This window comes from Ovis canadensis, chromosome X (genome assembly GCF_042477335.2).
Source record: "Ovis canadensis isolate MfBH-ARS-UI-01 breed Bighorn chromosome X, ARS-UI_OviCan_v2, whole genome shotgun sequence".
In the NCBI taxonomy this organism is placed as follows: domain Eukaryota; kingdom Metazoa; phylum Chordata; class Mammalia; order Artiodactyla; family Bovidae; genus Ovis; species Ovis canadensis.
In genome coordinates this window covers 87,401,015-87,425,728 of record NC_091727.1, presented here as the reverse complement: position 1 = coordinate 87,425,728, position 24,714 = coordinate 87,401,015, and the positions used below count along the sequence as shown (strand labels likewise).

The window sequence follows — 24,714 nt, the reverse complement described above, 5'->3', positions numbered from 1 at the left end:
CCCAAAGGAGAGGGTCCAGGCCATGCCAGGGAAAAGGGGAGCACTACAAGGGAGCCCCTAGGGAACCTCTCACCCCACAGCGGGGGGACTTCAGAGAGTCTAGCCCTCCAACAAGCACAGAAGACCTAGGGCTTTGCCACAGTGTGCGCCCTAGGTGACCCCTCCATTTCCCTCTTAGGAGCTCCAGGAACCAAGAGGCAAAGGTGTAGTTCAGAGGCCCTTGTCTTGAGGTCAGAGAGCAGAGGAGGTCCAGGCAGTGCCAGGAGTCAAGGTGAGAAGGGTGCCGTGATCATGCACCAGGGTTACCCCATCCCAGAACAGAGGGGACCACACAAGGCCCAAATCCCTCCACCGTGTCAGCCCCGGAACTCAGGGCTCTGTTGAATGCACCCTAGGGAGCCACCACCCTTCCTCCTTGGGGTAGCCAGGGGACAGCCTGCCAAGGAGGAGCACCCATGTAAGGCCCAAGAGCACCCCTCAAGAGGAGACCTGTATCAGACAGCCCAAGGTGTGTTTCTCAGTTGAGGCCATTCACACCCACTCTCTCCTGCAGGCCCGTGGTCCCCATCTGTCCCCCTGCCTCACTCCTCTCTATGGTTTGATCCCAGTCATCATGCCTGGGATGCATGAGCTCCGCCAGCCTGAGAGAGTCTTTCAGGATCCAAGAGAGAAGGAGGACCTGATGGAGGCACAATTATTTTGGGGTGAGGAGGAGGAAGAGGAGGTGGAGGAGGTGGAGGTGGAGGAGGAGGTGGAGGAGGTGGAGGAGGTGGAGGTGGAGGAGGTGGAGGTGGAGGTGGAGGAGGAGGTGGTTTGAGGTGGAGGAGGTGGAGGTGGAGGAGGTGGAGGTGGAGGTGGAGGAGGAAGTGGAGGAGGTGGAGGAGGAGGTGGAGGTGGAGGAGGTGGAGGTGGAGGAGGAGGTGGAAGTGGAGGTGGAGGAGGTGGAGATGGAGGATTGGAGGTGGAGGAGGAGGTGGAGGTGGAGGAGGTGGAGGTGGAGGTGGAGGAGGAAGTGGAGGAGGTGGAGGAGGAGGTGGAGGTGGAGGAGGTGGAGGTGGAGGAGGAGGTGGAAGTGGAGGTGGAGGAGGTGGAGATGGAGGATTGGAGGTGGAGGAGGAGGTGGAGGTGGAGGAGGTGGAGGTGGAGGAGGAGGTGGAGGTGGAGGTGGAGGAGGTGGAGATGGAGGATTGGAGGTGGAGGAGGAGGTGGAGGTGGAGGAGGTGGAGGTGGAGGAGGAGGTGGAGGTGGAGGAGGTGGAGGTGGAGGCGGAGGGGGAGGTGGTTGGAGGTGGAGGAGGTGGAGGTAGAGGAGGTGGAGGTGGAGGTGGAGGAGGTGGAGGAGGAAGTGGAGGAGGTGGAGGAGGAGGTGGAGGTGGAGGAGGTGGAGGAGGAGGAGCTGGAGGTGGAGGTGGAAGTGGAGGAGGTGGAGGTGGAGGAGGTGGAGGAGGAGGTGGAGGAGGAGGTAGAGGTGGAGGAGGTGGAGGTGGAGTAGGTGGAGGAGGAGGTGGAGGTGGAGGAGGAGGAGGAGGTGGAAGTGGAGGTGGAGGAGGTGGAGATGGAGGACTGGAGGTGGAGGAGGAGGTGGAGGTGGAGGAGGTGAAGGTGGAGGAGGTGGAGGTGGAGGTGGAGGAGGAGCAGATAGAGGAAGCAGATGCAGCTTCCTCCTCCTCTTCTCTCCTGGTCCGGGGCATACTGCTGCTGAAACAGCCAGTCTCCCCCAGAGCCCTCTGGGTGTCTGCCTGTCTCCCATGCCTTGGCTGCCACTCTGGAGAGCCAATCTGAAGAGCACGGTCTCAGCAGGCAAGATGAAGTGCCAGGCACCTTGAGTGACCAAGAAGGTGCCAGGTCCTCACTCCGAGATACACTACAGGTGAAGATGAATGAGCTGGTGTGATTCCTGCTCAGCAGGTGTATCACCAAGGAGCCGATTACAAAGGCAGAAGTGCTGAATAGTGTCCTTAAAGATTACCAGGACCACTTCCCTGTGGTCTTCTTTCAAGCTGAGCAGAGCCTGCAGGTGGTCTTTGGCTTGGAGGTGGACCCCAGTGAACACAGATATGTCCTGGTCCCCACCCTGGTTCTCACCCTCAGTGAGATGCTGAGGGATGGGCAGAGGTTGCCCAAGGCCGGCTTTCTGGTGGTGATCCTGTGCCTGATCATCATGTACGAAGACTGTGCCCCTGAGGAGGAGGTCTGGGCAGAACTCTGCAGGATGGGGTTGTGTCCTGGGAGGAAGCACTACATCTGTGGGGAGCCCAGGGAGCTGCTGACCCATGTGTGGGTGCGGGAGGTGTACCTGGAGTACCAGCAGGTGCCTGACAGTGACCCTGCCCACTATGAGTTCCTGTGGGGTCCCCGAGCCTATGTGGAGACCAGCAAGTTTAAGGTATTGGAGTATCTGGACAGAATGGGTTGAAGGGGTCCCAGCTCCTTCCACCCCCTCCGCAGAGGCTTGAGAGTGGAGGAAGAGGGACTCTGAGTCAGAGCAGCAGCCAGGCTCCTTCCAGGCCCATGTCCAGCAGCTTGTCCTGGGGGACAAGAAAGGAGGCTTATCCTTCCCTTCATGATTGAAGACGGACAAGTCAGTCTTCTCAGCAGTGAGAGCCCAGGCCCACTGGGGGAACTCGATGTGTGGTGTCTTTGTGTTCCTGTTCTCTACAATGACATGGAGACTCCTCTCTCTTTTCTTTAGGAATTTTTCAAATGTTATTCCTTTTTATAGAAGACGATGCATCCCAGTATCTAACTATGTCAGTGACATTGATCACCGTGTGTTTGTACTTAACCAGTTCAAGAACACGAGTTTTGCTGTTTTATAAAAGAGATTGGGGACTCTTCCATTGTATTTCATGGTCCTACACAGCATAGTATGTAATTAGAATTAGAACAATTTTGGAAATGTGAACTTACTTAGCACATTGGTTGTTGGAAGAATTAGAAAATAAAAAGTGATAGTTGGAATTATTGCTTCTTAGACTTTTTGCGTGTCATGTTGTAAAGCTAAGGGATCTCTGTTTATTTGGATTTGCCTGGGATATCTAAGGAAATAGCAGACAATTAATTTGAGTCACATAGCCCCTGTTCTTTGGCTCCTAATTCCCAAGACCTTCATGGAGTCTCTGCTCCATGAAAGGCCTTGTGTTAGCAGTCGGGACACTAGGAGAATCAGGGGACCTCCCAAACCTAGAGTGATGTGGGTCTAGGAGCTAAAATCACGTGAAGTGTGTCTTAGGGCTGAGGGGAAACGGAAACAGGCTTGAATAAACCTCAGAGGGATCTCTTTCTGGGGGAGGAAGGGGTCCTGGCTCTTGTTGCACAGCTATTCATCACAGAGGCAGAGTAGGAGTTTTCTCTACCCCCTATCTGCTAGGAAACCTGCAGAACTCCGGTCACACTCCTTTGAAGTGATGCCCAGAAATCCATAGACTGACCCTATCTTTCCTGGTTCCAGGGAGCCAGAACCCAAGGTGTTAATTAGTTTTTAATTATAGAGTGTAACTGGCCATTGTAATCAAGGATTTGACATTGGTTGGGGCTGAAGTTACGGAAAGTAAGGGTTTGGATGGAAAATCAGCTGGGATAGAGGCAAGGAGAGATTCTTGTTCTATTTCCTGGAGCATCTTGTCATGTCCTGCTGGAACATTCCTCCACATCCAAATTTAACAGGTCCTCTAACTGCAAATGGGCATTCCCTGGTAGCTGAAACAATAAAGAATCTGGTCACAATGTGGAGACCTAGGTTCAACCCCTGGGTCGGGAAGATCCCCGGAGGAGGGCAGACAATCCAGTATTCTTGCCTGGAGAATTCCCTGGACAGAGGAGCCTGGTGGGCTACAGTCCATCAAGTCACAAAGAGTTAGACATGACTGAGTGACTAACAATATGGTCCACAATGGTCTAACTGGAAAAGGTACATAGTTTTATCTATGAAACATCTTGTTTGGCTAATTAGCTATTCCACATCCTATTGAGGTTCATATTGTTTGACACGCCCTGGATCACAAAGACGTCAACCCCATCCAGTCGACAGTGGAGGAGCGTCTGGGGGCAACAGTGTGAGAGATTCCTGCCCCACCATCACAGTGTCTATGGCCCTCAGGCCCTGTGAGCTCAGTCTCATCCCTCGGGCATACCCTGCAGCCGAACACACAGGGCTCCTCACACCTCCAAGATGAAGAACTGAGGCCATGGGGCTTGGGCTTCTTTGCAGGAACACGTGCTAGTGATGGCTGGGGTGGGCTCAGAGCCCTGGTTTCAATTCCTCTGGAGCCCCCGCTCTTCCCGCCCACCCCATGCCAAGGCCTGACCTTCCAACTTCTCACACCTTCCTCTTCTCAGTGCTACAGGATGCCCCTGAGGTGAAAAAACCTGGCCCGTGGAAGGAAGGGGATGAGGAGAATCAGAAGCACTGTGGGGCTGCTCTGGGGTTTGCTTAGAACTGACTCTGCCGAGGGCCAGCATCTCTGTCCAGTCCCAGTGCTTCCCGCGTGAGGGCGGCGCCCTGTCCCTGCTGCTGCCATGGGGCCTCCTGCCCAACTGAACCTGCCAGGCTGACCAGCTCCTCGCTGAGCAGGAGGGAGGAGGGCCTGACTGTATGGTCCCAGTGCCCACTGGGATAAGGCCCCTACAGGAGCCTCCTCCAATACAGGAGGGAAGGTAACACAGGTGGACCCCCAAGGCTCCAGGTCTCCCCAGCCGCAGTGAGGGAGGAGAACAGCTGGAGGGCCTCCGGGCTGGGAACACCGGGGCTGGGCCACCAAGCACAAGGGCAGGAAAGCCAGGCTGAGGAAGGTATTGAACGTCATGAGAGCTTGTGTGTGCACAACACAAGTGTCCTGAGCCGTGGCTGACAAAGAGCCCTCAGTGACACACAAACCCGCTGCGAGGGTCTGGGTGGTGCCTCGGGGAGAGAAACCAGGAAAGGCAGCTCCCTCAGGACCCAGGGGGCAAGGAGGGGCCCCGAGTGTGGCGGTGGGAGGGTGCAGCGGCAGGAAAGGCCACCTAGCCAGGCTGCCCACAGATGCCATGGCCTTCCGTCCCCTTCTGAGGAGCCACCAGGGGCCCCCACCGACGTTCATAGCCTCCAAGGTCATGTCCCAACCAGAGTAACTGACCTGAAGGAATGCTTTGTAAGCCTGTTTAGAAGCAAAAAGGCCAGGGAGCAAGCCCAAGTCAAGGCTCCATCCACGCTGCCAGTCCTTAGCCTGAATTACCCCTGGGAGAGCCTCTTCCATACCCTTTGAGCAGTCTCTTTTAGACACCAGGCTGTGGCCCTCACACGGGGCAAAAGAGCCTGCTGAGTGGCAGAACTGAGGGACAGTGCCCTAGGGTCCTTGCACATAGGCCTTTCCAAGGTGCCAGTCTGTCCCCTACATGGTGATGTTGAAGAACAGTGGCCCACAAACGCCAGAGAACACGCATCTCCAAATCCAGTGCTCAACTGTCCATTTACAGTGAAGACAGGTGACTTCCATTAGGATTTCCTCCAGTCCCACACCCAGACTCTCACCCATTTTCAGATACAAGTAGACAGGGGTTTCCTTTGGTCACATCTAACTCAACAAGTCACACATGTCCCTGAGAGTGAGTGTATGCAAAGGAGGCCCATTGAAAAGCGCCTAACCCAAGAGCCAGCAAAATCATTTGATGGACCTGGATCTGGGTAAGGGAGAACAGGTCCACAGTGGTGGTGGGCACAGGGGCAGGGGCAGAGAAGAGGACCAGTGAAATGCTTGTTTTCAGTAGAACAGGCTGTACCCTGAGGCCCCAATCAAGTCTTTTCAAAGGGCAAGTACCCATGGAGACCCAAGTTGGACATGGGAGGCCAGGACTGGGGGTAGCAGAAGCCCAACCACCCCATTGACAAAAGGAAATAGGGCTTTTGAGGCAGCCTCAGGGGAGGCTGAATCCAAGGCTCCAGGAAGGGGATGGGGAAAGCACACACACAGGTTTTCCCATATTGAGCACTCTAGGGCCACAAGAGCAGTCTTTATGGGAAGAAATGGAAACTGAAGACAACAGTCTGTGATCTGCAACAGGAGGAGGTCTGGGGGTGGGCAGAGCCCGGGAGGCTGCAAGCTAAGCGGAGTGCCTGGCTATGCCCTCCCACACGGCCTCCTTGGGAGTGTTTGTCTCAGGTGCTTGGGAACAGTCAAATGGAACGTGAGGTCGCTCCCTCTGTACTTGAGCACAGCCCTACTCTGGGGAGAATTCAACCCGAGGGGTGGCAGGGGCAGGACAATAGGACTCTTGACTTTGGGGCCATCTGAACACAACCTGCCAACCAGCAGTGCCAAATGGAGGAGGCCAAAGCCAGAAGAGGAGGAAGGATGGGGGACCCACCAACTCAGGCTAGGCCAACCAGGACACTATGGACCCCATCTCCTGGGAAGGACAGCCGCCAGGCTCCCATCTGACTCCTGGAGTCTCTCTCAGTGTTGGCCGAGCTAGGACTCACCAGGGCCTGGCTCTGAACAGCCAGCCACAGGTCTGCCCATTACTAGGGAGGGGGGTGAAGCCAGGAGCACATTTGTCAACCCATCCAGGGACTGGCCTCCTGAAACAAGGAGCCTGGCAGCAGATGGAAGCCTTTTCAGGAAACCTGAAACATACTTGTCTGTACTTTCAGTGAAGAGACAAGCTGGGGATCACATCTCCTTTCCCATCCCCCGCTCCCCAGCACTGGGCCAGGGCTGCCTCTCCACATCACCTCTGTGATATCACAAAGGAATTAAGGACGCCGACCACTTAATTGGCTGCATGGCCCACAGTCGAGATTCTAGAATCTCCAGACAGTATTTATTGGGCACCCTGACCATGGTCTGAGGCCCTTCTGCCATGAGCGTTCACTGCTTGGGTGGTGAATACTCCTGAGCTAGACTGGCTTCATGGTTAGTCAGAGTTCCCACGAGACATGCACAGCCCGCTGGCCCCATCAACTGATGGAGAGGCCACAGCAGGTCTCCCCAGATCCAAACGTGGATTCAGGGGAGGCTTTGGAGAAGCTATGGGACCAACCTGAAAGTCCAGATCTGGGCTCCCAACAACCCACCCCGACAGGGCCTGAACCCAGAAACAGCCAATGAGGAAGAGAACAATGCCTTCCTCAGGCTGTCCTTCCCAAGGAAGCTCTGGATGATCGTGGAGAATGCGGCCTTCACCTCTGTGCACTGGAACGATGAGGGAGACATGGTGGTCATCGAGGCAGATCTCTTCCAGATGGAGGTCTTCCAGCATAGGGGCACAGACAGGATCTTCGACAGACAGCATCAAGACTTTCATTCACAAACTGAACCTGTATGTTCAGTAAAATCTGCCCTTCAGGTTGCTCTGCAGGGAAGAAGAGGATGATGGTAATGTAGAGAGCCCTGGGGAGACTAGACTCAATGAGCTGAGTGCTGGACAGGTTTCATTTCCCAGGAGAGCATTTTTCTCATGAGAGGGTGGTTAAGGAAAGAAGAGAAAGCAGGGCCTGTCTTGTTCTGCCATCCCCTAGACAGGATCCACAGGAGTGACTCCAGACCCTGAGGGGCCACTTGACGTCAGGGAGCACCAGTAACACATCAAGTACAACCAGCACTGGGGGAGCTCTAGGGAGTGCACTTGCTAGGGCCTCATAACCTGCCAGGAATGAAGAGACCTTATCTCCATACTTAACCAAGGCCATGACGGTGGTGGGGAGGAGGGCGGCGAGCAATGGCCATTCTCCCCCACGGTGGCTAAAGTGATTCATTTCCTTTCAGATCTATCGCAACTCCAAGTTTCAGAGAGACAAGCCTCTGCTCCTGCAGAACATCTAGAGGAAAGGTGGCCCCGGAACAACTGCTCAGCCCGCCAGCAGCTCGACAGCGGCCCCAAAGAGAAAGAAGCAAGTGGTAGTGACCAGATACTCTCCTCGATTTCGTCACAATGAGTCCACCCAAGAGGCTGACAAGAAGGTCCAGAAGGGAACCCCAAATGTTCACAGAATCCCAGGCCGTTGCTCATTTCTGTTTTGTGGCCTTTGGTTTATAGGCAGTGTAGCCAGGCAGGCCAAGGAAAACCATCTCCCCAGGGAGCTGGGTGGCCCCAGTGGAGAGGGTATGTCCAGTAATTCCATGTCTGTATCCCCGGCTACTGCTGGAAGGGACAGTGCAGGGCAACTGCCCAAGAGCCCCCCAAGGTACCCAGATTATGTGTCGGTGATGAATTTGTACATCACCTATGATTCCAACATGAAGGTGGCCATTTTAGTTGTGGCCCCAAGTGAGGCCCCTGAGGTGGATGAGAAGGAGGAGGAGTGCTCAGATTACACGTGTGCCCTCTGTGAGCAGTTCAAGGATAATCCCAATCCCTGAGCTGCCAGGTCCCTAGGGACACACAAAAGCATTCTCTTGTAAGCAAAAATCGATTTCTAGCTCTAATAAAGTACAACAAAACTTTGTTGTTTTGGAGTCATGGGCTATCATGACTGCAAAAACAACATGGGAGTAAACGAAGAATCGAATGAGAAGCGTGAGTCTGTGTTCTGTCTGTCTATGCTATTCACACACGGCACTGGGTGAGCCCAATAAGGCTGGAAGCCCACGCCCCAAGCAGGCCTCAGTCTGGTCCCCATGGTCCCTTTTCATCTGAAGCGGCAGCATTTCACACGTTCAGCCAAGAGTGTGGCTCCCAAGCCATGCGCCGAGGCCAGCCTAGGACGGATGGGTCCCTGGGCCTTGCCTGTCACACAGCAGAAGATCCAGTCTGGCTCCTGATGATGGGAGTGTCAGCTTCCGTGAGTCATGCACCCTGAAGCAGAAGGGGCTCCTCCTGGGTCCACCGACGATGCCACAAGTTTCTGATCAGCAGCTGAGTGTCTCCAGCTCCCAATCTTGGGGCATCCCCAAGAGGCCCACTGGAAATCAGGGTCACTCCACCTGCCAAGGGCCTTGCAAACACATGACACCAAACCCAAAGACAAGTACAAGATTTCCACAAGCTGAACACCAGCCCTTGTTGCTCTGCCCTCATAGTTGTATTTAGGATCTAGGCACCATGTCCAACACCACGCCCTGGTCTGGACAGAGGCCCAAGTGCCCAAGCATCCTGCAAGCCTGGTAACACAGAAGAGGAGGTCACAGAGGGCTGGATCTTTCCATCTATCTCCACGCTGTCTGCTGACAGGGGCATGATGACCCAGAGGACCCGGCCATCACATGCAGTCTGTGGGGAAGTCAGGAAGGAGGGTAGGACAGGTGGAGAGAGGCACTTGGTGAGTTCCAAGACAGAGGGCCCTGAAACTCTGGGAGCACTGAGGAGGGAACGTGGGTCCCCCTGGCTTTGCAGCCCAATAGCCTGCCTCTGGTCCTTTCTCTGCACAGACAGGCACAGTCCTGGGCTTGGCTTCCCCCCGACCCCCACCCCACCCCTCAGGTCCCGGCCCCATCACTGCCCATGCTCTGAAGATCCCCCATGTTACTCTAGGCCTGCTGAGGGCAGATCTGTGCTAACCAACCTGGCCTTGGCCCCGGGGCCACCCTGGACAGCCCTGCCAGGTGTCTTCCCCAAGCCTTTGGGAGGCACCTTCCTTGCAGCCCTTCCCACATCACTGCCTCCACTGTCAGCAGATGCCCTGGGCCCTGCCCAGAGCCTACAGAAAGAACAAAGGAGAGCAGGGACTTCTGTGACGGGTGCGCTCCCTGTGCTTGCCAGGGCCTGGGATGGAACCATGCAGGGATCACAGAATTCAAACCTCAAAGAACCTGCTAGGTTACTGTCACATCTTTCCACGGCTGAGGAGGTGCCAAGGCATAGAGAGATAGCCCATGACTACATGGGACCTGACCACAGGCAATCCATCTTCACTTCTATCCTTGTACTTAGAGGGGGGTCCCTGTTTACTGGAGTGGGGGAGAGGCGGAGGAGCAGAGCCATGGCCCGGAACCTCAGCAGGCTCTCAACGCCTCGCAGATCCTCTGTTTCCACATGGCTGTGAGGGTGGGGACAAGGTCCCTGAGGCAACCAGCCCAGGGTCTCCTGGGCCTTTCCTTCCCCAAGCACAGCAGAGTCACAGTTCTCGCAGGCCCATGAGGCCCCACGTGCTGTGGCTCCTACCCTGGCAGTCTGCTCTCCTCGCCCCTGGATTCCCTCCACCCCCAGCAGCCATGAGGACCCTCCTTCCATCCTAGGAACATTCCAGTGTGTTCCTCAGCGCCTTTGTACGGTATGAGGAGTCACATCGTATCCCCTCAAATCCAAGTGCTGGGGTCTCAATCCCAAGCACATCAGTGTGATCTTATAGACAAAGGAAAGGTCTTAATAGAGGTCTAGTGAGCTCATTAGGATGGACCACCTCTCACAGGATGGCTGTCCCCATACAAAGGACACATTTAAAGACAGGCATACAGGAGAACTGGGGTGAAGAGGAAGGCAGAACTCTCCAAGCCCAGACATGCCCATCATGGCCAGCTATGTCCCAGAAGTGAGGGAGGAGAGATGGGACAGACTCTCTGTCAACACCTCAACCTTGGCTGCCGGCCTCCTAAACCAACACGGTTTGTGGTTTGAGCCACCTGGCCTCTGACCCTGACACGACTGCGGGCAATTGAAGACAGAAGGTCAGCCCTATCCGGACATGTCTCTGCAGTCGGGGAGAGGGGGGATGACTTCTCCACTCCCAGCAGCTCGGGCACACTCCTCCACGTCTGCACAACTTCATGTGTCTGTTTTCAACCTTACACGTTGTCTGTTTTCACCTCCCACTGTTGGGGGTCCCACAAGTTACTGACACTTCCCTCCTGATGGAAGAGAAGGGAAAACTCATTCTGACAATAGAGCCACTCGATGTGACCACACACTCACTGACTGAAGGGCCGTGCAGGAGGAGGCCCGGGGCGCAGGGCACACACCCGAGGTGCTGACACATGCCAGCAAACTGCCTTCTGTAAAGGCGTCCCTTGTGTTCATGCCCCAAACCACAGACAAGGGTGCCACGTCCTCACACACTGGCGGGCCCAGAGCATCATCATCCCACTGAATCTCTGTCCACCTGCTGGGTGACAAAGGGTCACCCTCTTCACTGGGTCTGAGCTAGGTACCAGGGAGCCTGGCTGGCCCCTGGGGCATGGCCATTGCTATGTCCTCTACTGGGGTATGTGACTGGATCCCCGGCTTGCCCAGTTTCCACCAGTCAGTGTCTCAGCCAACCCAACCCCTCCCTCCTGGGCGCCACCAAATCTCAGCTGTGTGGGTGGGATCCCTGAGTAAGAAAGGGCTGCAAGCGCTCCTACCTCTGGAAGCAGAGGGTGCCTCTTTGGTGGCCAGGGGAGAAAACAGTCTTCTGCCTGCTTGTCTGGGCGTCTTCACCTGTGCAAGGACCAGAGCAACAGGGAGAAAATCACCTGTGACAAGACAGCAATGTTGGACAACAAGCCACCACATTTTTCTTCTGGGCAGCAGCCTCAGACCACGGGGACCAGGAGGGCCCAACCAATGTGAAACACACGTGCAGGTTCCCTCAGGGTTGGTTCTGCTCATCACAGCAGCTGGCCTGTCCTCATGCGGCTGGGACAGGGACCCCATGATGCCTCAGCCCGCAGCACAGAAACCCATCCCCCAGGAGTGATGGTGATTTACAACCCAGGAGACCCCACAAGGAACAAGAGAAAATGACTTCTCCCCTCACACTACCACTCTGGAAGGATCTGGGGGTCCGCCGAGTCAGTGGGCCATCCTCCATGGACTCGTGGTTGGGCCCCACCAGGAGGGGAACCACAGACAAGCAGCTGAGCCCTGCAGAGTCAGGGCCTGGTGGGGTTGGCTCGCCGGGGTCAGGTGGCGCTTGCGTGAGGTCACAGTCCAGGGACAAGCAGGAGGCTGGAAGGAAGTCAAGGATGCCTTCATATGTGGCCCAGGGCCGTGCCGGGACACATACTTAGAAGGATGGCGGGCAGGGACTGTGGCCGTGGAGGGGACCAGAAGGTGCAGTTTGGCTGCCTGGCAGGTGTTCCTGGCCTTGGTCCCGTCCTGCCCACAAGCACTGAAGCCCCTGATTTTCGGTGTGTATGGCTTCCCATACTCATGTAGGCATGCACGTAGGAACAAAGGCGCATTCCCTTGCTGGCCTTGTCCATTAGGAGACAAAATAGGAGCCTCCACACTCTTGAGGAGCCTGGAAGATTAGGCTGGAAGGAGCCTTGAGACCGGCGGCCTGGAGCGAGACCTGAAGGAGGGTCAGGAAGTGAGCAGCCGGCAAAAGAGAGGGGCGGAGGTGGGAGGAGCAGGGCAAGGAGTCTGGGGCTGAAGTGTAGGAAAGACCTGGGTGAGGAGGAGATTCTGGAGAAGGAGGTGGGGCTGGGGCAGGGCAGGGTGGTGCCCCTGGGGAGCTGGGCTGGGGTGGAGCAGGGCAGAGCTGATAGGGATGGAGCTGTGGGCCCAGGGAACCCATGGAGGCTGGGCCTGTCCAGCTCCTTGGAGGAGGCCAGATTGTGCCCTTTTGAGCCCTTGCCATGGGCGTCCACTCCCCGAGACTTGGTGAGAGTCAAAGTGACAGCGATCACATTTGAGCTTCAGACTGTTCCTCAGGGGCCAGGGAAGCCGTGAGAGGTGGGGCCTCTGGGCAGAGTTCCCCATCTCTGGGCTGAAAGCCCAGGCCAGCTCCCCTCCAAGCCACCCTGGGGCTGCTGGCCCAGTGCTGAGCAACAGTCTATCCGTTTTGTTTTGTTTTGTTTTTTTCTTTGTCTTTTTTGCAGATGAGAAGGAAAATCCTCACTGTGTCTCCTGCTTCCCCTGGGACCTGAGATGTCTCAGAGAAAGACAGCTTCGCCTTCAAAACTATTTCCTGAACTCTTGCTCTCATTTGGGGGCTCAGCCCACCCAGGGCAGCCACCTGACTCTGCTCCTGACCACCGCCCTCCCTACTGTCTCCTTGCCTCCCAAGTGCCTGATCAGAGTAAATGTTCCTTTCCCTGTCCCCACTGCTAGTAGCTGAGCTCAGGCCTCATGGCCTGGGGCCAGTGCTGTCAGCCTAGGCTCCACGCCTGCCTGGACCCCTCTTGTTTCTTCTCCTCCGGTTGTACACCATAGGTTCTGTACCACACCACACGCACTCGGTCCTTGTCAACCCCGGATTTAAAGTGCAGCCGAGCCCTCTCCTGTTTAAGCCCCAACCTGTCTGTGGTGCCCTGGGGGGAGGCTTCCGGTGGTCTCAGGTCTCCTTCCTCATCACCCCACACTCTGGGTAGCTGTGCTGGCCCTGCACTCTGCACAGAGCACATCCAGGACCCCCCACTTTCTCATGCACTTTTGTCCCTGGACCACTGGCTCCTCTTGTCCTGACAACCTATTGTCCTTCCAGGTATGACAGTAACATCCCTTTCTCCGTTCACTCGGGTGCCAGGTGCTGTCATCTGGGAGTTCTGGGGCACTCTGCATCTTCCTGCTGCCCATCTTTGCCCCTCTCTTCCTCCCGGGCTGTGGCTGCTGTGCACGAGTCTGGGCCCCCCGCCCCGAGGGTCACCGAGTTCCAGGAAGGCAAGGTCGGTGTCTCCCTGTTCCCATTCCAGGCACCCACACAGCTGCTGCCGTGGGAATGTTGAGTGGCGAAGCAGTGCTTTCTCTTCCAGCATGCAGCCTGCTCTCTCCTTGCAGAAGCCTCCCAGGCACAAGTTGAGGAGCAGAGGCTGCCTCCTGGATTTGAGGCCTCAGCATTGCAGGAACCCGAGCGATCACCACACCCAACTCCCTCATGGTGGCACCCTGCTCCTCTCCCCAAGAGTGGTTATCAGCTGTCTCCAGAAACCCCAGAACCTCCTGGTAGTGGTTTCAGATCATGAGGGAGGGTCCTTTGAACAGATTGTGGGCTGCTGCTGTTCCTCCAAATCCTGGTTTTGAATGACACCTTGCCCAGTGAACTGGAGACCCATGATGTGTGGCTGCTGATGGGGAAGCTGTGAGGCCCTGCTCTGTGGCATTTCTCCACACCTGCCCCTTCCTTGCTGCTGGCCCCAGCTCTCCTCACGTGCCCAGATGTGAGGACCGAGCCATGGAGAGTGCTGCCTCCCACCCCACCTGGGTCTCTGAGGCTTGGTGAGGGTTCCACGTTGCTCCTGCTGTGCATTTGCGGGCAGCACTGACCTGGGACGAGCTTGACCCAGATTCTCGGTTTCCCTCATGTCCTCCTTGGCTGATGTGGTTTCCTCTCTGAAATGCCTGTTGCTCATCTCTCCACTGAGCTGTGTGTCCTTTCTGTGCTGAGCTTTGGGCACTTCTTTTGGGTCTGGGTGCTCATTCGGCCCTGGATGTTTGTGTTTCAGATTCGTCCTCTTCTATTTGAAGGCTGGTGGCAGACTCAGTATTCACCTGGACTTTTGGAACTGTAAGTGCCCCAGAGGTCAGTGCGTGTCCCTCAAGCCCTCCTGCTGGGGGCCGCCATCCACCTCCAGGCTTGGAACCTGGGCCGAATAGTACCAGAGGAGACTCTGCCCCAGCATCCAGCACTCTGCCCATGAGAGAGGGCTCCTTCACGTCCGTGTCAGTCCCTCAGTCCCTGCCTAGCTTTAGTTCTGGGCCTTGGACTTCCACACACTGGACAAGCCCAGGCATGGCAGTGTAGTTCCAGGAGGTTGGCCAACCTTCCCCTCTGTCCCCAGGGCAGCTCCTGTTGGCTGCATCCCTCTCCATACATCCCAGATCGAGGGGCCAGCCTGAGAACTGGACATGTTTCTATTTCACCTCAGTTTCACTGCAATATCTTGAGAAGACATGAGTGGCCACTTTGTTGCCACTCCTCAGGGTGCTGCCTACCCAGGGGATGGGACACTGCCCAGGGGGACCTCAGGACCTTCTCTGAGACTCTGGGACTGACCCGCTCGCATTCACATCGCAGGCATTTATATCACATCTGACCTGGGAGCTGGAGATGCTGCTTTGCACGTCTCCATCACACCCAAGCTCTGGGGTCTATGGGCTCTTCAGTGTCTTCTGTCTGAGCAAGTTGGCCACAACCCAGGCACCAGGCCCCCCAGCACTGGAGGGGGCTTCTGGACACCAGGTTGAGGGCCACTGAATGGGTCCAGGTGCTTTGTTTGAGAGATCGAGGAGCAGGGAGGGCGGTCTCGAGTGGGCATTGCCATCCCATACTCATGGTGAGAGGACTTTAGTGAGTGGACTCATGCTCTGGGTGGGAGTCCCATCGAGCTACCCTTTGAGTACTTGCGTGCCCACCATGGTGACTTGGCGAAGCACCCAGAGGATGTGAGAACTCAGGAGCAGAGGATGCCGATAAGGCACCACCAGAGCTGAGAAGGTTCTCCAGTTCATGAGTGGGGCGTGTATCCCCCCTCTTTTTCTGTGTGTTTCTCTCTTACTCACTGGAGTTCGTGCAGGGTTTCTGTTTGGCCTTACCATTTTCCCCTCACATAACATGTGCCCCCAGGTTCTGAAGGACTCTTCAACAGATGTCTCACTAAGCACTGCACTTGGCTCTGGGGGATCCTGCATTCCAGGCTCTCCCAGCTCAAGACAGACTGATGAATCCTCGGGATTGGCCCTGTGTTCCTTGCCCCTTGAGCCCCTGTGCCCAGAAACCCCAGCCCAGGGGGTCGTCCTGAAGTGGCTGCAGAGTCAGAATTACCTGGGTCTGTCACATCAGTGTCAAGTTGACCCTGGGTCCGGCAACTTCCACCCCTCTGGTGGTCCCACCTCCCTGCATGGGGTCACCAACGCAGAGCCCAAGGTCCGTTTGAGAGGGGCTGAGGTTGTTCCTGTGTCTGTTTGCTGTGGTCCTTCCCCTGGGGCCCACCCCATCCCTGGTCCTCAGTTCCAGATCTGAGAACTGGCTCAGGGGCCAAACCTGAATGAGGGATCTTGACCGGTCTACTGGGCAGCTGTTCTTGGCCTCAGTGTTGTTTTGGACTGTACCTTGATCTGTTGCCCATCCATTGAGCCTCAAGGAGGCCATGTTGTACTGATCACCTTCCCTACTCTGTGGATCTAGCCTCCTGGGCAGTGGCAACCCTTGTCATGGCCCCTGGCTCCTGGCCACTCAATACAACCCTGTGACCTCTGCTGCAATCCCTGGGCAGTGGGGACAGGGAGTGGGGGAGTGTCGTCCGTCTCTTCCATCATGAGGCCTGGCGAGCCTGGCCTGTGTTGTGTGGTGACTTCGCTCTGCTTGGTGGCCGGGCAGTATGTGACCACCTCTTCCCATGGTTCCTTGGTTCTCCTGCTGGTAGTGCTGTGGGTCCTGCCACAACTCAGGGCGGGGAGCTCCCCTGCCTCCTGGGATGGAGAGTACCTGTGAGGGAGGGCCCCAGTCCCATTTGCTCCCTTGGGGGTGGGGGTGGGGGTGGGGGTTCTCCAGCTCATTGTGGGGTGGGGTGGGTGGGCTGCTGCCACAAGCTCAGAAGTTCAGAGATGTCTGGGTAGTTCTGGTCTTCAGGGGCCTGCCTCCCGGTCTCCCTGGCCTTCATGTCAGGGATGCAGGTTTTCCCAGGAGGACCTCTGATGCCAGCGGGTCAGGCCTGCCTTGGTGGAATGCTCAATATCTTTGAGGTTCAGCCATTCCTGTTGAATCCTGGGCCAATGTTTGTCCACTGCCTGAGGTTTTGTCAGCTACCGGGGAGACCCTGGGCCACCCCGTGGTTCTCATTGTTCTTCACCCTGAGCTGTTCATCCCCTGTGGACAGCAAAGCAAAAATGTCACTTCCCTCTATTCATCCCATGATCCACAGGCTTGGATCTTCTCACTTGCCAGGGAATTCCTCTTCCCATGCCAGCCCAGCAAAATTCTAGCAGCTAGGCTGTGGCTTTGAGCCCAGGGCTGAATGCACACGGACTACCCCCAGGATGGGTCCTCATAAACAGTGGGACAGGGATGTCAACCCCGTACCAAGGCCCCATCTCGCTACCTCTCACTCGGGCCAACCTTCTTGGGATGGGTCCTTCGTGAGGCTATTCCCAGGGGTGGGGTAGGGGGGAGTTGGTGCCAGAGGCTGGCTGGGGACTCACCACCAAGGGGACAAGGAGCAGGCAGGGGTGGGAAGGGCATTCCTTCACCTGTGATATTGACCTGACAGTTCCTGCCAGCCCATCGGGAGGTGCAGAGCACAGACAGGCATTGGAGGTGTCCACGGTGGGCCCTGGTGGTCGGGCCCTCACAGTGCCTGAGCCTCGTGATCACTACTGACCGAGCGGGAGAACTAAAACCAGGAATTGGAGCCTGAGTGGTGGCTGTGTGTACACACAGGATGCCAAGTGCTTGGCCTGGGTGGTGCCATGCTCTGCCCTGCTTGCAGCCTGGGAGGAAGGGCTCTTAGCATCTTTTGCAGCAGACAGCTGCTGGGTTGGGCAGGAAAACTCTTTCCAGTGCACTGGCCACCCAGCCATCTGCCAGCTCTGGTGTAAGCACAGCCTGATGGGAGAGGGCAGGTCTGTGAGCCAGACCTCATGAGGCAAAGCGCATTCAAGTCCAAGGACACCCGTCCTGCAAGAGGCTCCTCCACTGTGCAGGGCCTCAGGTGTCCACTCACTCCTGCATCACTCAGGGCTGGGGGGTGGGGAGGCTGGGGTGCATCTTCCAGGCAGACCTGTGCAGTGCAGAGCCTGAAACGAGGCAGATGTTGGGGAGCATGAAGAGTGGGGAACCAACCGCTGACGAACATCAAAGGACCATGGAGGGGTTTCTAGATGGGAGGGCCATCTGGATCGGGCCTTGTAGTGAAGAGGGTCTCCTTGGCTGGGAAATGGGGGGAGGGCCCCCCGATAGGTCAGACCCATGGAGGGAACTGAGCCCAGGTTTGTGGCTGGAACAGGCAAGTCTGTGTAGGGTCGCCAAGCTGACACCATCAGTTCAGCTCCCCCAAGGGATTTTTGGCAAAGGATTTCTAGAGACTGATGTGCTGTGAAGTTTCATCCATTGCTTGCAGAGGCAAGGCTGCTTGCTGGTATGTGCAGCACTACCCAGGTAGGCGGGGCAGGCTCTGGTCCTCCACAGAGGCAGTGTGGGAGGAAGCAGACACTCCGTTTTGCCATCTCAAACCTGGAGTGATCCTCAGCACCACCACTGCCGGAGTGTGTGTCTCAGCAAATCACTCCCTCTATGAGTCTCCCTTTCTTTATCTGAAGGATGAGCACAGTGTGAAATGTCCCCATTAGGAATAATCCTATTTGTCGGTGCATCTGATAGGAGTGAGGAGGTCACAAGATGAAAGCACATGAAAGCAATCTATAAAACACAAAGCACCTACTACAAATAGTGGTTGAAGAGGCATCTCTTTTCCCAAGAGAACTTTCTGCAGAATGAGTGGGAATGCAGGCTTGTGCCTTGAAACCTGCAACTGGGAGACAAGCAGACAGTGAAGAGCCTCCAACTCGGAAAGGAGGAGAACATGGACACCATCGGCCCCCAGTCCCAAAGGTCCTATAGGATGTGGCCTGGGTTGGGACTTGAGGGCCACTGGTGGATTTTGAGCAAAGATGTATATAGTGGCCCCTGGGGACAGAAGGCAGTGTGAGCTGAGTCAAACTGACAGGCTTTGTGAACTGGGAGCTGTACCATGACCAGGAATCCATAAAGCTGGAAGCATCTTTCCTGAACTGCAAGAGTTAACATCTGCCTGCTGTCTCAGGTCCATGACCTTCTGTTCACCGTTTCATCACCCAGAACATTTCAGCAGCCACGTGCTTTCAGCAACTTGATCTAAACCCTTTTGGTAGTCACACCAAAAGTGGATGATACCAAGAAGCTATTTATAGTATCCCGAATTTTCTCTATGTATCCCACTTGATATTAACAGTCTCATGGTTCACTGCAGCCATGTCGGTGTGTTTGCCAGACCCTGCCTGCATATTGATGATCTCTGTGTCCCTGTTAATGATTTCTAAATCTCTAAACTCTTGTGGTCCCCAAGGCTTTTGGACAAAACATTAGGCACACGTGACCCCAGCCCCAATAAGAACCAACACCTTCAAAGGACTGACAGAGGCCCAGGGATATTGGATGCATTACCTTCTTCCAGCCTTTGGCCTACAAGGATGCCCTTCCTGGGACAGGCAGGACTAAGTACCAGCCCCAGGTCAACCTGGATGACTACACACCCCACCATCTGCCAAACCGCCTCAGGATGTGGAATATTTTGGTACCAACCCTGTTCTTCTGTGGCAGAAATGGGAGGAACCTAGAGCTAAAAAGGGAGTAGGCAATGGCACCCCACTCCAGTACTCTTGCCTGGAGAGTCCCATGGATGGAGGAGCCTGGAAGGCTGCAGTCCATGGGGTTGCCGAGGGTTGGACACAACTGAGCAACTTCACTTTCACTTTTCACTTTCATGCATTAGAGAAGGAAATGGCAACCCACTCCAGTGTTCTTGCCTGGAGAATCCCAGGGACGGGGGAGCCTGGTGGGCTGCCGTCTCTGGGGTCACACAGAGTAGGACACGACTGAAGTGGCTTAGCAGAGCTAAAAAAAGGAAGGACCCTTGGCAAGCACGTGTATTCACTAGTTTGTAATTCCGGAAACCTATACACCATCTTGTTTCAGGATATCCGGAGCCCTGTGCGGTCTCCCATTACAGCCTCACAAAACCTGGGTCCAGCAACACAATTCTGGGGTGTTAATGTGATTCAGGAGTCTCTAGTTTTGAGATACAGTCAATAACACCGGAAGCTCAGCAGCAATAAGCTCACCTCGTTGACTTGCTTTCATAGCACACTTCTCAAGCACTGATAGGAAAAGCAGGTAGAGGAGATGGCAGAAAGGGCATTGTGCTGCTGCTGGTGCTGCTTGCCCTGCTGGGCAGCCTCTTCTGTCTCGGAGAAGCTTGTGCATTAACTTTGGACAGGATGGAAAGCTGCCTTCAGGGAGTGACACCTGGCCCTCACTTGCAACATGCTTGGTAGCTAATCATATTCTTAAGATTAACCTGGACCCCAAATTGCAAAAGCCATGTTTTCCCTGAGCAAAATTGTGGTTTTCTGTCAGCCCATGATCTGGAAGCTGTCTCTTGAATGCCCACCCCAGCTTCTATGCCCTGGTCACCCTCCAGGTACCCTGGTTAACCATGAGGGTATATGGCCATCAGCCTCACAGTGCAGGGCTGAACAGCCCAAATCAGTGTCCTTGACTGGGTTTGTCCTTGGCATTGTGGCGTCATGGCGCAGAGCCCAGGGTTAAGATCTTGAGCCAGTGATGACTCTTTTCCAGCCTCAGTTTTCACATCTGTATTCTGGGTGTAGTAACAGTGCACAGTCGCTGGGACAGCAGGGAGGGTTCCATGAGTTGAAAGGCTGGGATAAATTTGGTGCACAAAGATGTTATGGGGAAGAGAACCAGGAAAATTATGCTGGGGCCTTTCATCTGCTTTGGGGACTTACCATTGGTTGACAAGGGCAGAAAAAAGTGCTCCATGACACCTTGTCTCCAGCCTGCAATCATGTCCCTCTGGGGTTCAGGGTACTGTTTTTAAGCAGCTTCCTGTTGGCATGGCAACATTGCCAGGAGAAATATCAATAAACTCAGATATGCAGATGATATCACCCTCATGGCAGAAAGCAAAGAGCACCTTAGGAGCCTCCTGATGAAAGTGAAAGAGGAGAGTGAAAAAGCTGGCTTAAAACTCAACATTCAAAAAGCTAAGATCATGGCATCCAGTCCCATTACTTCACGGCAAATAAATGGTGAAACAATAGAAACAATGAGAGACTTTTGGGGGGGTTCCCAAAATCACTGCAGATGGTGACTGCAGCCATGAAATGAAAAGACACGTGCTCCTTGGAAAAAAAGTTATGAACAACCTAGACAGCATATTAAAAAGCAGAGGCACTACTTTGCCAACAAAGGTCCATCTAGTCAAAGCTATGGTTTCTCCAGTAGCCATGTATGGATGTGAGAGTCAGGTCATAAAGAAAGTTGAGCACTGAAGAATTCATGCTTTTGAACTGTGGTGTTTGAAAAGCCTCTTGAGAGTCCCCTGGACTGCAAGGAGATCCAAGCAGTCCATCCTAAAGGAAATCGTTTCTGAATATTCATTGGAAGAACTGATGCTGAAGCTGAAACTCCAATACTTTGGCCACCTGATGCAAAGAACTGACTCATTAGAAAAGACCCTGATGCTGGGAAAGATTGAAGGCGGGAGGAAAAGGGGATGACAGAGGATGAGATGGTTGGATGGCATCACTGACTCAATGGACATGAGTTTGAGTAAACTCCGGGAATTGGTGGTAGACAGGGAGGCCTGGCATGCTGCAGTCCATGGGTTTGCAAAGAGTCGGACATGACTGAGCTGAACTGATTCAGGACCAATGGCAGCCACCAGATCCTATTTTCACTGCAAATTGAAGCAGAAATGCAGTGGCTTAAGTCACAGAACAGGTGTTTCAGATTAAACTTTAGGTGAAATTTCTTTTTCAGACGGATTTGAGAAACTCTGGAATGAATTGTCATAGGGAATTTTGAAGCTTCTTTTTCTGGAAACTTTAAGAAAGAGGATAGATATTCATCTGCATGAGACAGTTGAAGCATAATTCCATCTGGAGATGCTCTGATGCACTGGCTTCAGGTGGGAATGGAAGGGAAGAGCGATCACCTTTCTACTGAAGTCTCCTGACCAAGCATTTCATTCCACTTTTCAGAGCATTTCAGCATTACTGATTTTATCTGATTTCAAAAGTTACACATGTTCATTACCTAAAATTCAGAGAATGCAGAAACATATGAAAACGCAAAACTCAAACAAAATCCTATAATTCAGAGGTAACAAAAAATATTTTTTCTGGCCTATATATTCTCCAGACTCTTTTTTTTCTTTTTTGTACATTTCACACAGAATTTTACAAAAGAAATGTATCACACTGCACACTTTTGTAGTCTAGCTTTTGTACTTGTTATATTGTAGGCTTCTTTCTATATCACTAAATATGGCTTTATATCATTTTTGGTAGCTAAAGACAATTTCATGATATCCATGTAGCATAACTTATTTAACCAGGTTTCTAAATGGAGGTTTAGGTTGTTCTCCCTGGAAATCCCTGTACATATGTCCTTGTGGAGTTGTCCAGTTATTTCCTAATAATAAATTCCTGGATGTGAAATTGCTGTATAAGGGTATGCCTGTTTAGATGTTCCCTACCTATTGCCAGATTCCCCTCCAGAAAGGTCAGATCAGTGTGCATCACCATCAGTAATGCTTGAGCAAGTCTGTTTTCCCTTTTCCTACATGACATTAACTACTGTCCACGTTCACTGGATGTTCTCAATGCTTTAATATACACTTATTTTGAGTTCTAAAAACATTAAGGTTCTCAAGGTTTTGAGTCATTTATATTTCTTTTGTTAGTTGCCTTTTGTCTCCTTTATGCATTTTTCAATTTGGGACACAGATAGATAGATGGATGGGGTGGGTGGATGGATGGATGGATCAATTGTTGTTGTCTGACTCTCTACGACCCCATGAACTGTAGCCAGCCAGGCTCCTCTGTCCATGGAATTCTCCAGGAAAGAATATTGGAGTGGGTTGCCATTCCCTTCTACAGAGGACCTTCCCCACTCAGGGATCAAACCCAAGTCACCTGCATTGCAGGCAGATTCCTTACTGTCTGATAGACAACAAGGATGAGTGAGCAGGAGGATGCAGGAGAGGGCTCCAAAAGAGTCATGACGTCTTCCCCAGTTCCCAGACCTGAGTCAATTGTCAGACACAGAATGCATTGACCAAAGGGAAGGAGGGATCCTCATGAGTAAAGACTCTGCAACACCCTCGCAGAAGTATGCAGCCATCATTCCCCAAGTCTGTCCCACAAAGAGACCCACATCATTCACCTTCATGACTGAACACAGGCAAGACAAGAAAGATGCAAACATTGTAAAGACATCAAGAAACGGGATGCTGTGGGAAGTGATACTCAGGCCTTCACTCTGTCAGTGTCCACAGTGGATGGGGAGCATGTGTGCACAGGAACATATGGAGTTCTGGCCTAGATCTCACCCAGAGAGCTCCTGCCTGCCATCTGCAGATGTGTGATTAGAACAGACGTGCTTAATGATGGGCACAAGCCCTGAGTGCACACAAGGCCATTAGTATAGAAGCTATCAGAGCGGGGGAGACCAAGTGCACTCCCTGCACCTGACTGTGAGAGTAAATGCAAACCAAGATTCCCTCTGGTTTGGGAGATGTGCAACATTAATGACACCCTTAACACCAAAAGGATGCAGGCAGGTGGGCCCCACCATACCTCCTCAGCGGTCTGGACCCTACTCAAACCTATAGGCTCCTAAGGAGGACTGTGGACCACCACCCACTCGATAGCAACTGCTTTGCCAGGTTTGGGTTTTTTTTTGCTGGAACACATGGCCACCTCGTCGGCATACAGCATGCAGCCATTGGTCCTCATGAGCTAGGTTCTGTCAGACCCACAAAGGGAGGCGACTGCAACAGTAATCCACCACAAAACAGAAGTGGTGTCTCTGAGGAGACCAGACCCAAGCAGGGCCATAGATTACAAGAAGGTGAGCTAAACCCCAATATGACCTGGCAAAGTGTCACAAGCACAGTTTATTCCTGGAGATTAATGGGCCAGGAAGTTCCTTCCTGACCAGGTGCTGGGGTGTAGAAATGCTGAGTGGAGATGAACTGAAACCGCAGGTGGGAATGGACTCCTATACAGTACACCTCCACCACACGTGGCCATAGAGACATTTTGGTAGATTGCCACAAGTAGGTTTGGAGAAGGGGTACATCAATGAACCGATAGGAAGGGACAGCAAAAAGGAAGATACCTGCATTGCCTCTTACTACTCACAAAAGCATGCAGCATACAAGAGGCAAGAAACATCGCTGAAGACCCGATGCCTGAAGAACTGAGAGCGCCCAGCCTCTGTCAGTGGTCCCTCAGGGCTGCCCAGTGCTCTCATGCGTGGAGGAGCCATGGGGCCCAGGGTGGTGCTGCATCTGGGCTCAGCAGCGCAGGCGCCACCAGCAGGCCAGATGAGCTACGGCGCCTACCAGGTGTTTGCCCTACCATGGACAGAGAGTGATGCGGATCCCTCAGTGGCACCGTCCCACCAGAAGATCATTGGGCCACTAATGGTGAGTTGATCACAACATCTCAGTTCCATCCTTGTAGGAGGAGAGGTTCATCTTTACTGAAACTGATAGGTACACATTCTAGATGCGGGTTCGCTTTCCTGCTTGCAGCACCTTGTCTGGCACCACTCTGAGGGCTCACAGAAAGCAGAACTGGCTGACACAGGGTATTTCACAAAACCATGCAAGACCAAGAGAGCCTCTAACAGCACACCAGGCTCAGAGGGCAAGTGGCCATGGGATCCAAAGTCGCTATCCAGCCCCCACCATCCAGAAGCTGCTGGTCTTCTGGAACAGTGGAATGGCCTCTACAAAGCACACGTGGGGTGCACACTGGGATATGAGAGCCCGTGGTGCTGGGGTGTCACCCTCCAGGGATCGGACATGCTCAACATCTGCCATCCTTAGTTTCTCACGAGGTAAGATGCATGGTCCTTGAACCAGAGGGTAGAGTGACCCCGATGATCACCACTTCCACTGACCCATGACTCCACCTGTCACCACTCCCAGAGATCTATGACTCCCTGTACGACCACTCCCAGTGAGTCATGACCCCACCTGCCGCTACTCCCAGTGACCCACAAGGGAAGTTGTGCTCCCAGTTCTTAAGAGTAACTTCTGTAGTTCCATGGCATGGATGTCCACAGTAGCCACATCTAGCTATTTACATTTGA

At 54.1% G+C, this 24,714-nt stretch overlaps 1 protein-coding gene and 1 pseudogene across 1 annotated transcript; both read left to right on the top strand.

The window, feature by feature from the left end:
* The first annotated feature begins 613 nt into the window (after positions 1-613).
* On the top strand, positions 614-2,415 carry LOC138930794 (melanoma-associated antigen 9-like). Its single transcript, XM_070291215.1, has 3 exons — positions 614-769; positions 1,569-1,705; positions 1,908-2,415. The coding sequence occupies exons 1-3, from the start codon at positions 614-616 to the stop codon at positions 2,413-2,415; spliced, it is 801 nt and encodes a 266-aa protein (XP_070147316.1).
* Positions 2,416-6,912: 4,497 nt separating this feature from the next.
* Positions 6,913-8,370, top strand: LOC138930793 (heat shock transcription factor, X-linked member 3-like; annotated as a pseudogene).
* The last annotated feature ends 16,344 nt before the right edge of the window (positions 8,371-24,714 follow it).

Excerpts from the sequence above, each read along its gene's own strand:
- LOC138930794 (XM_070291215.1), top strand. The coding sequence starts at position 614 with ATGCCTGGGATGCATGAGCTCCGCCAGCCTGAGAGAGTCTTTCAGGAT. Across the intron at positions 770-1,568 it reads AGGTGGAGGAGGTGGAGGAG|GTGGAGGAGGAGGTGGAGGT; the intron begins GTGGAGGTGGAG and ends GGAGGACTGGAG. Across the intron at positions 1,706-1,907 it reads GGCATACTGCTGCTGAAACA|GTGTATCACCAAGGAGCCGA; the intron begins GCCAGTCTCCCC and ends CCTGCTCAGCAG.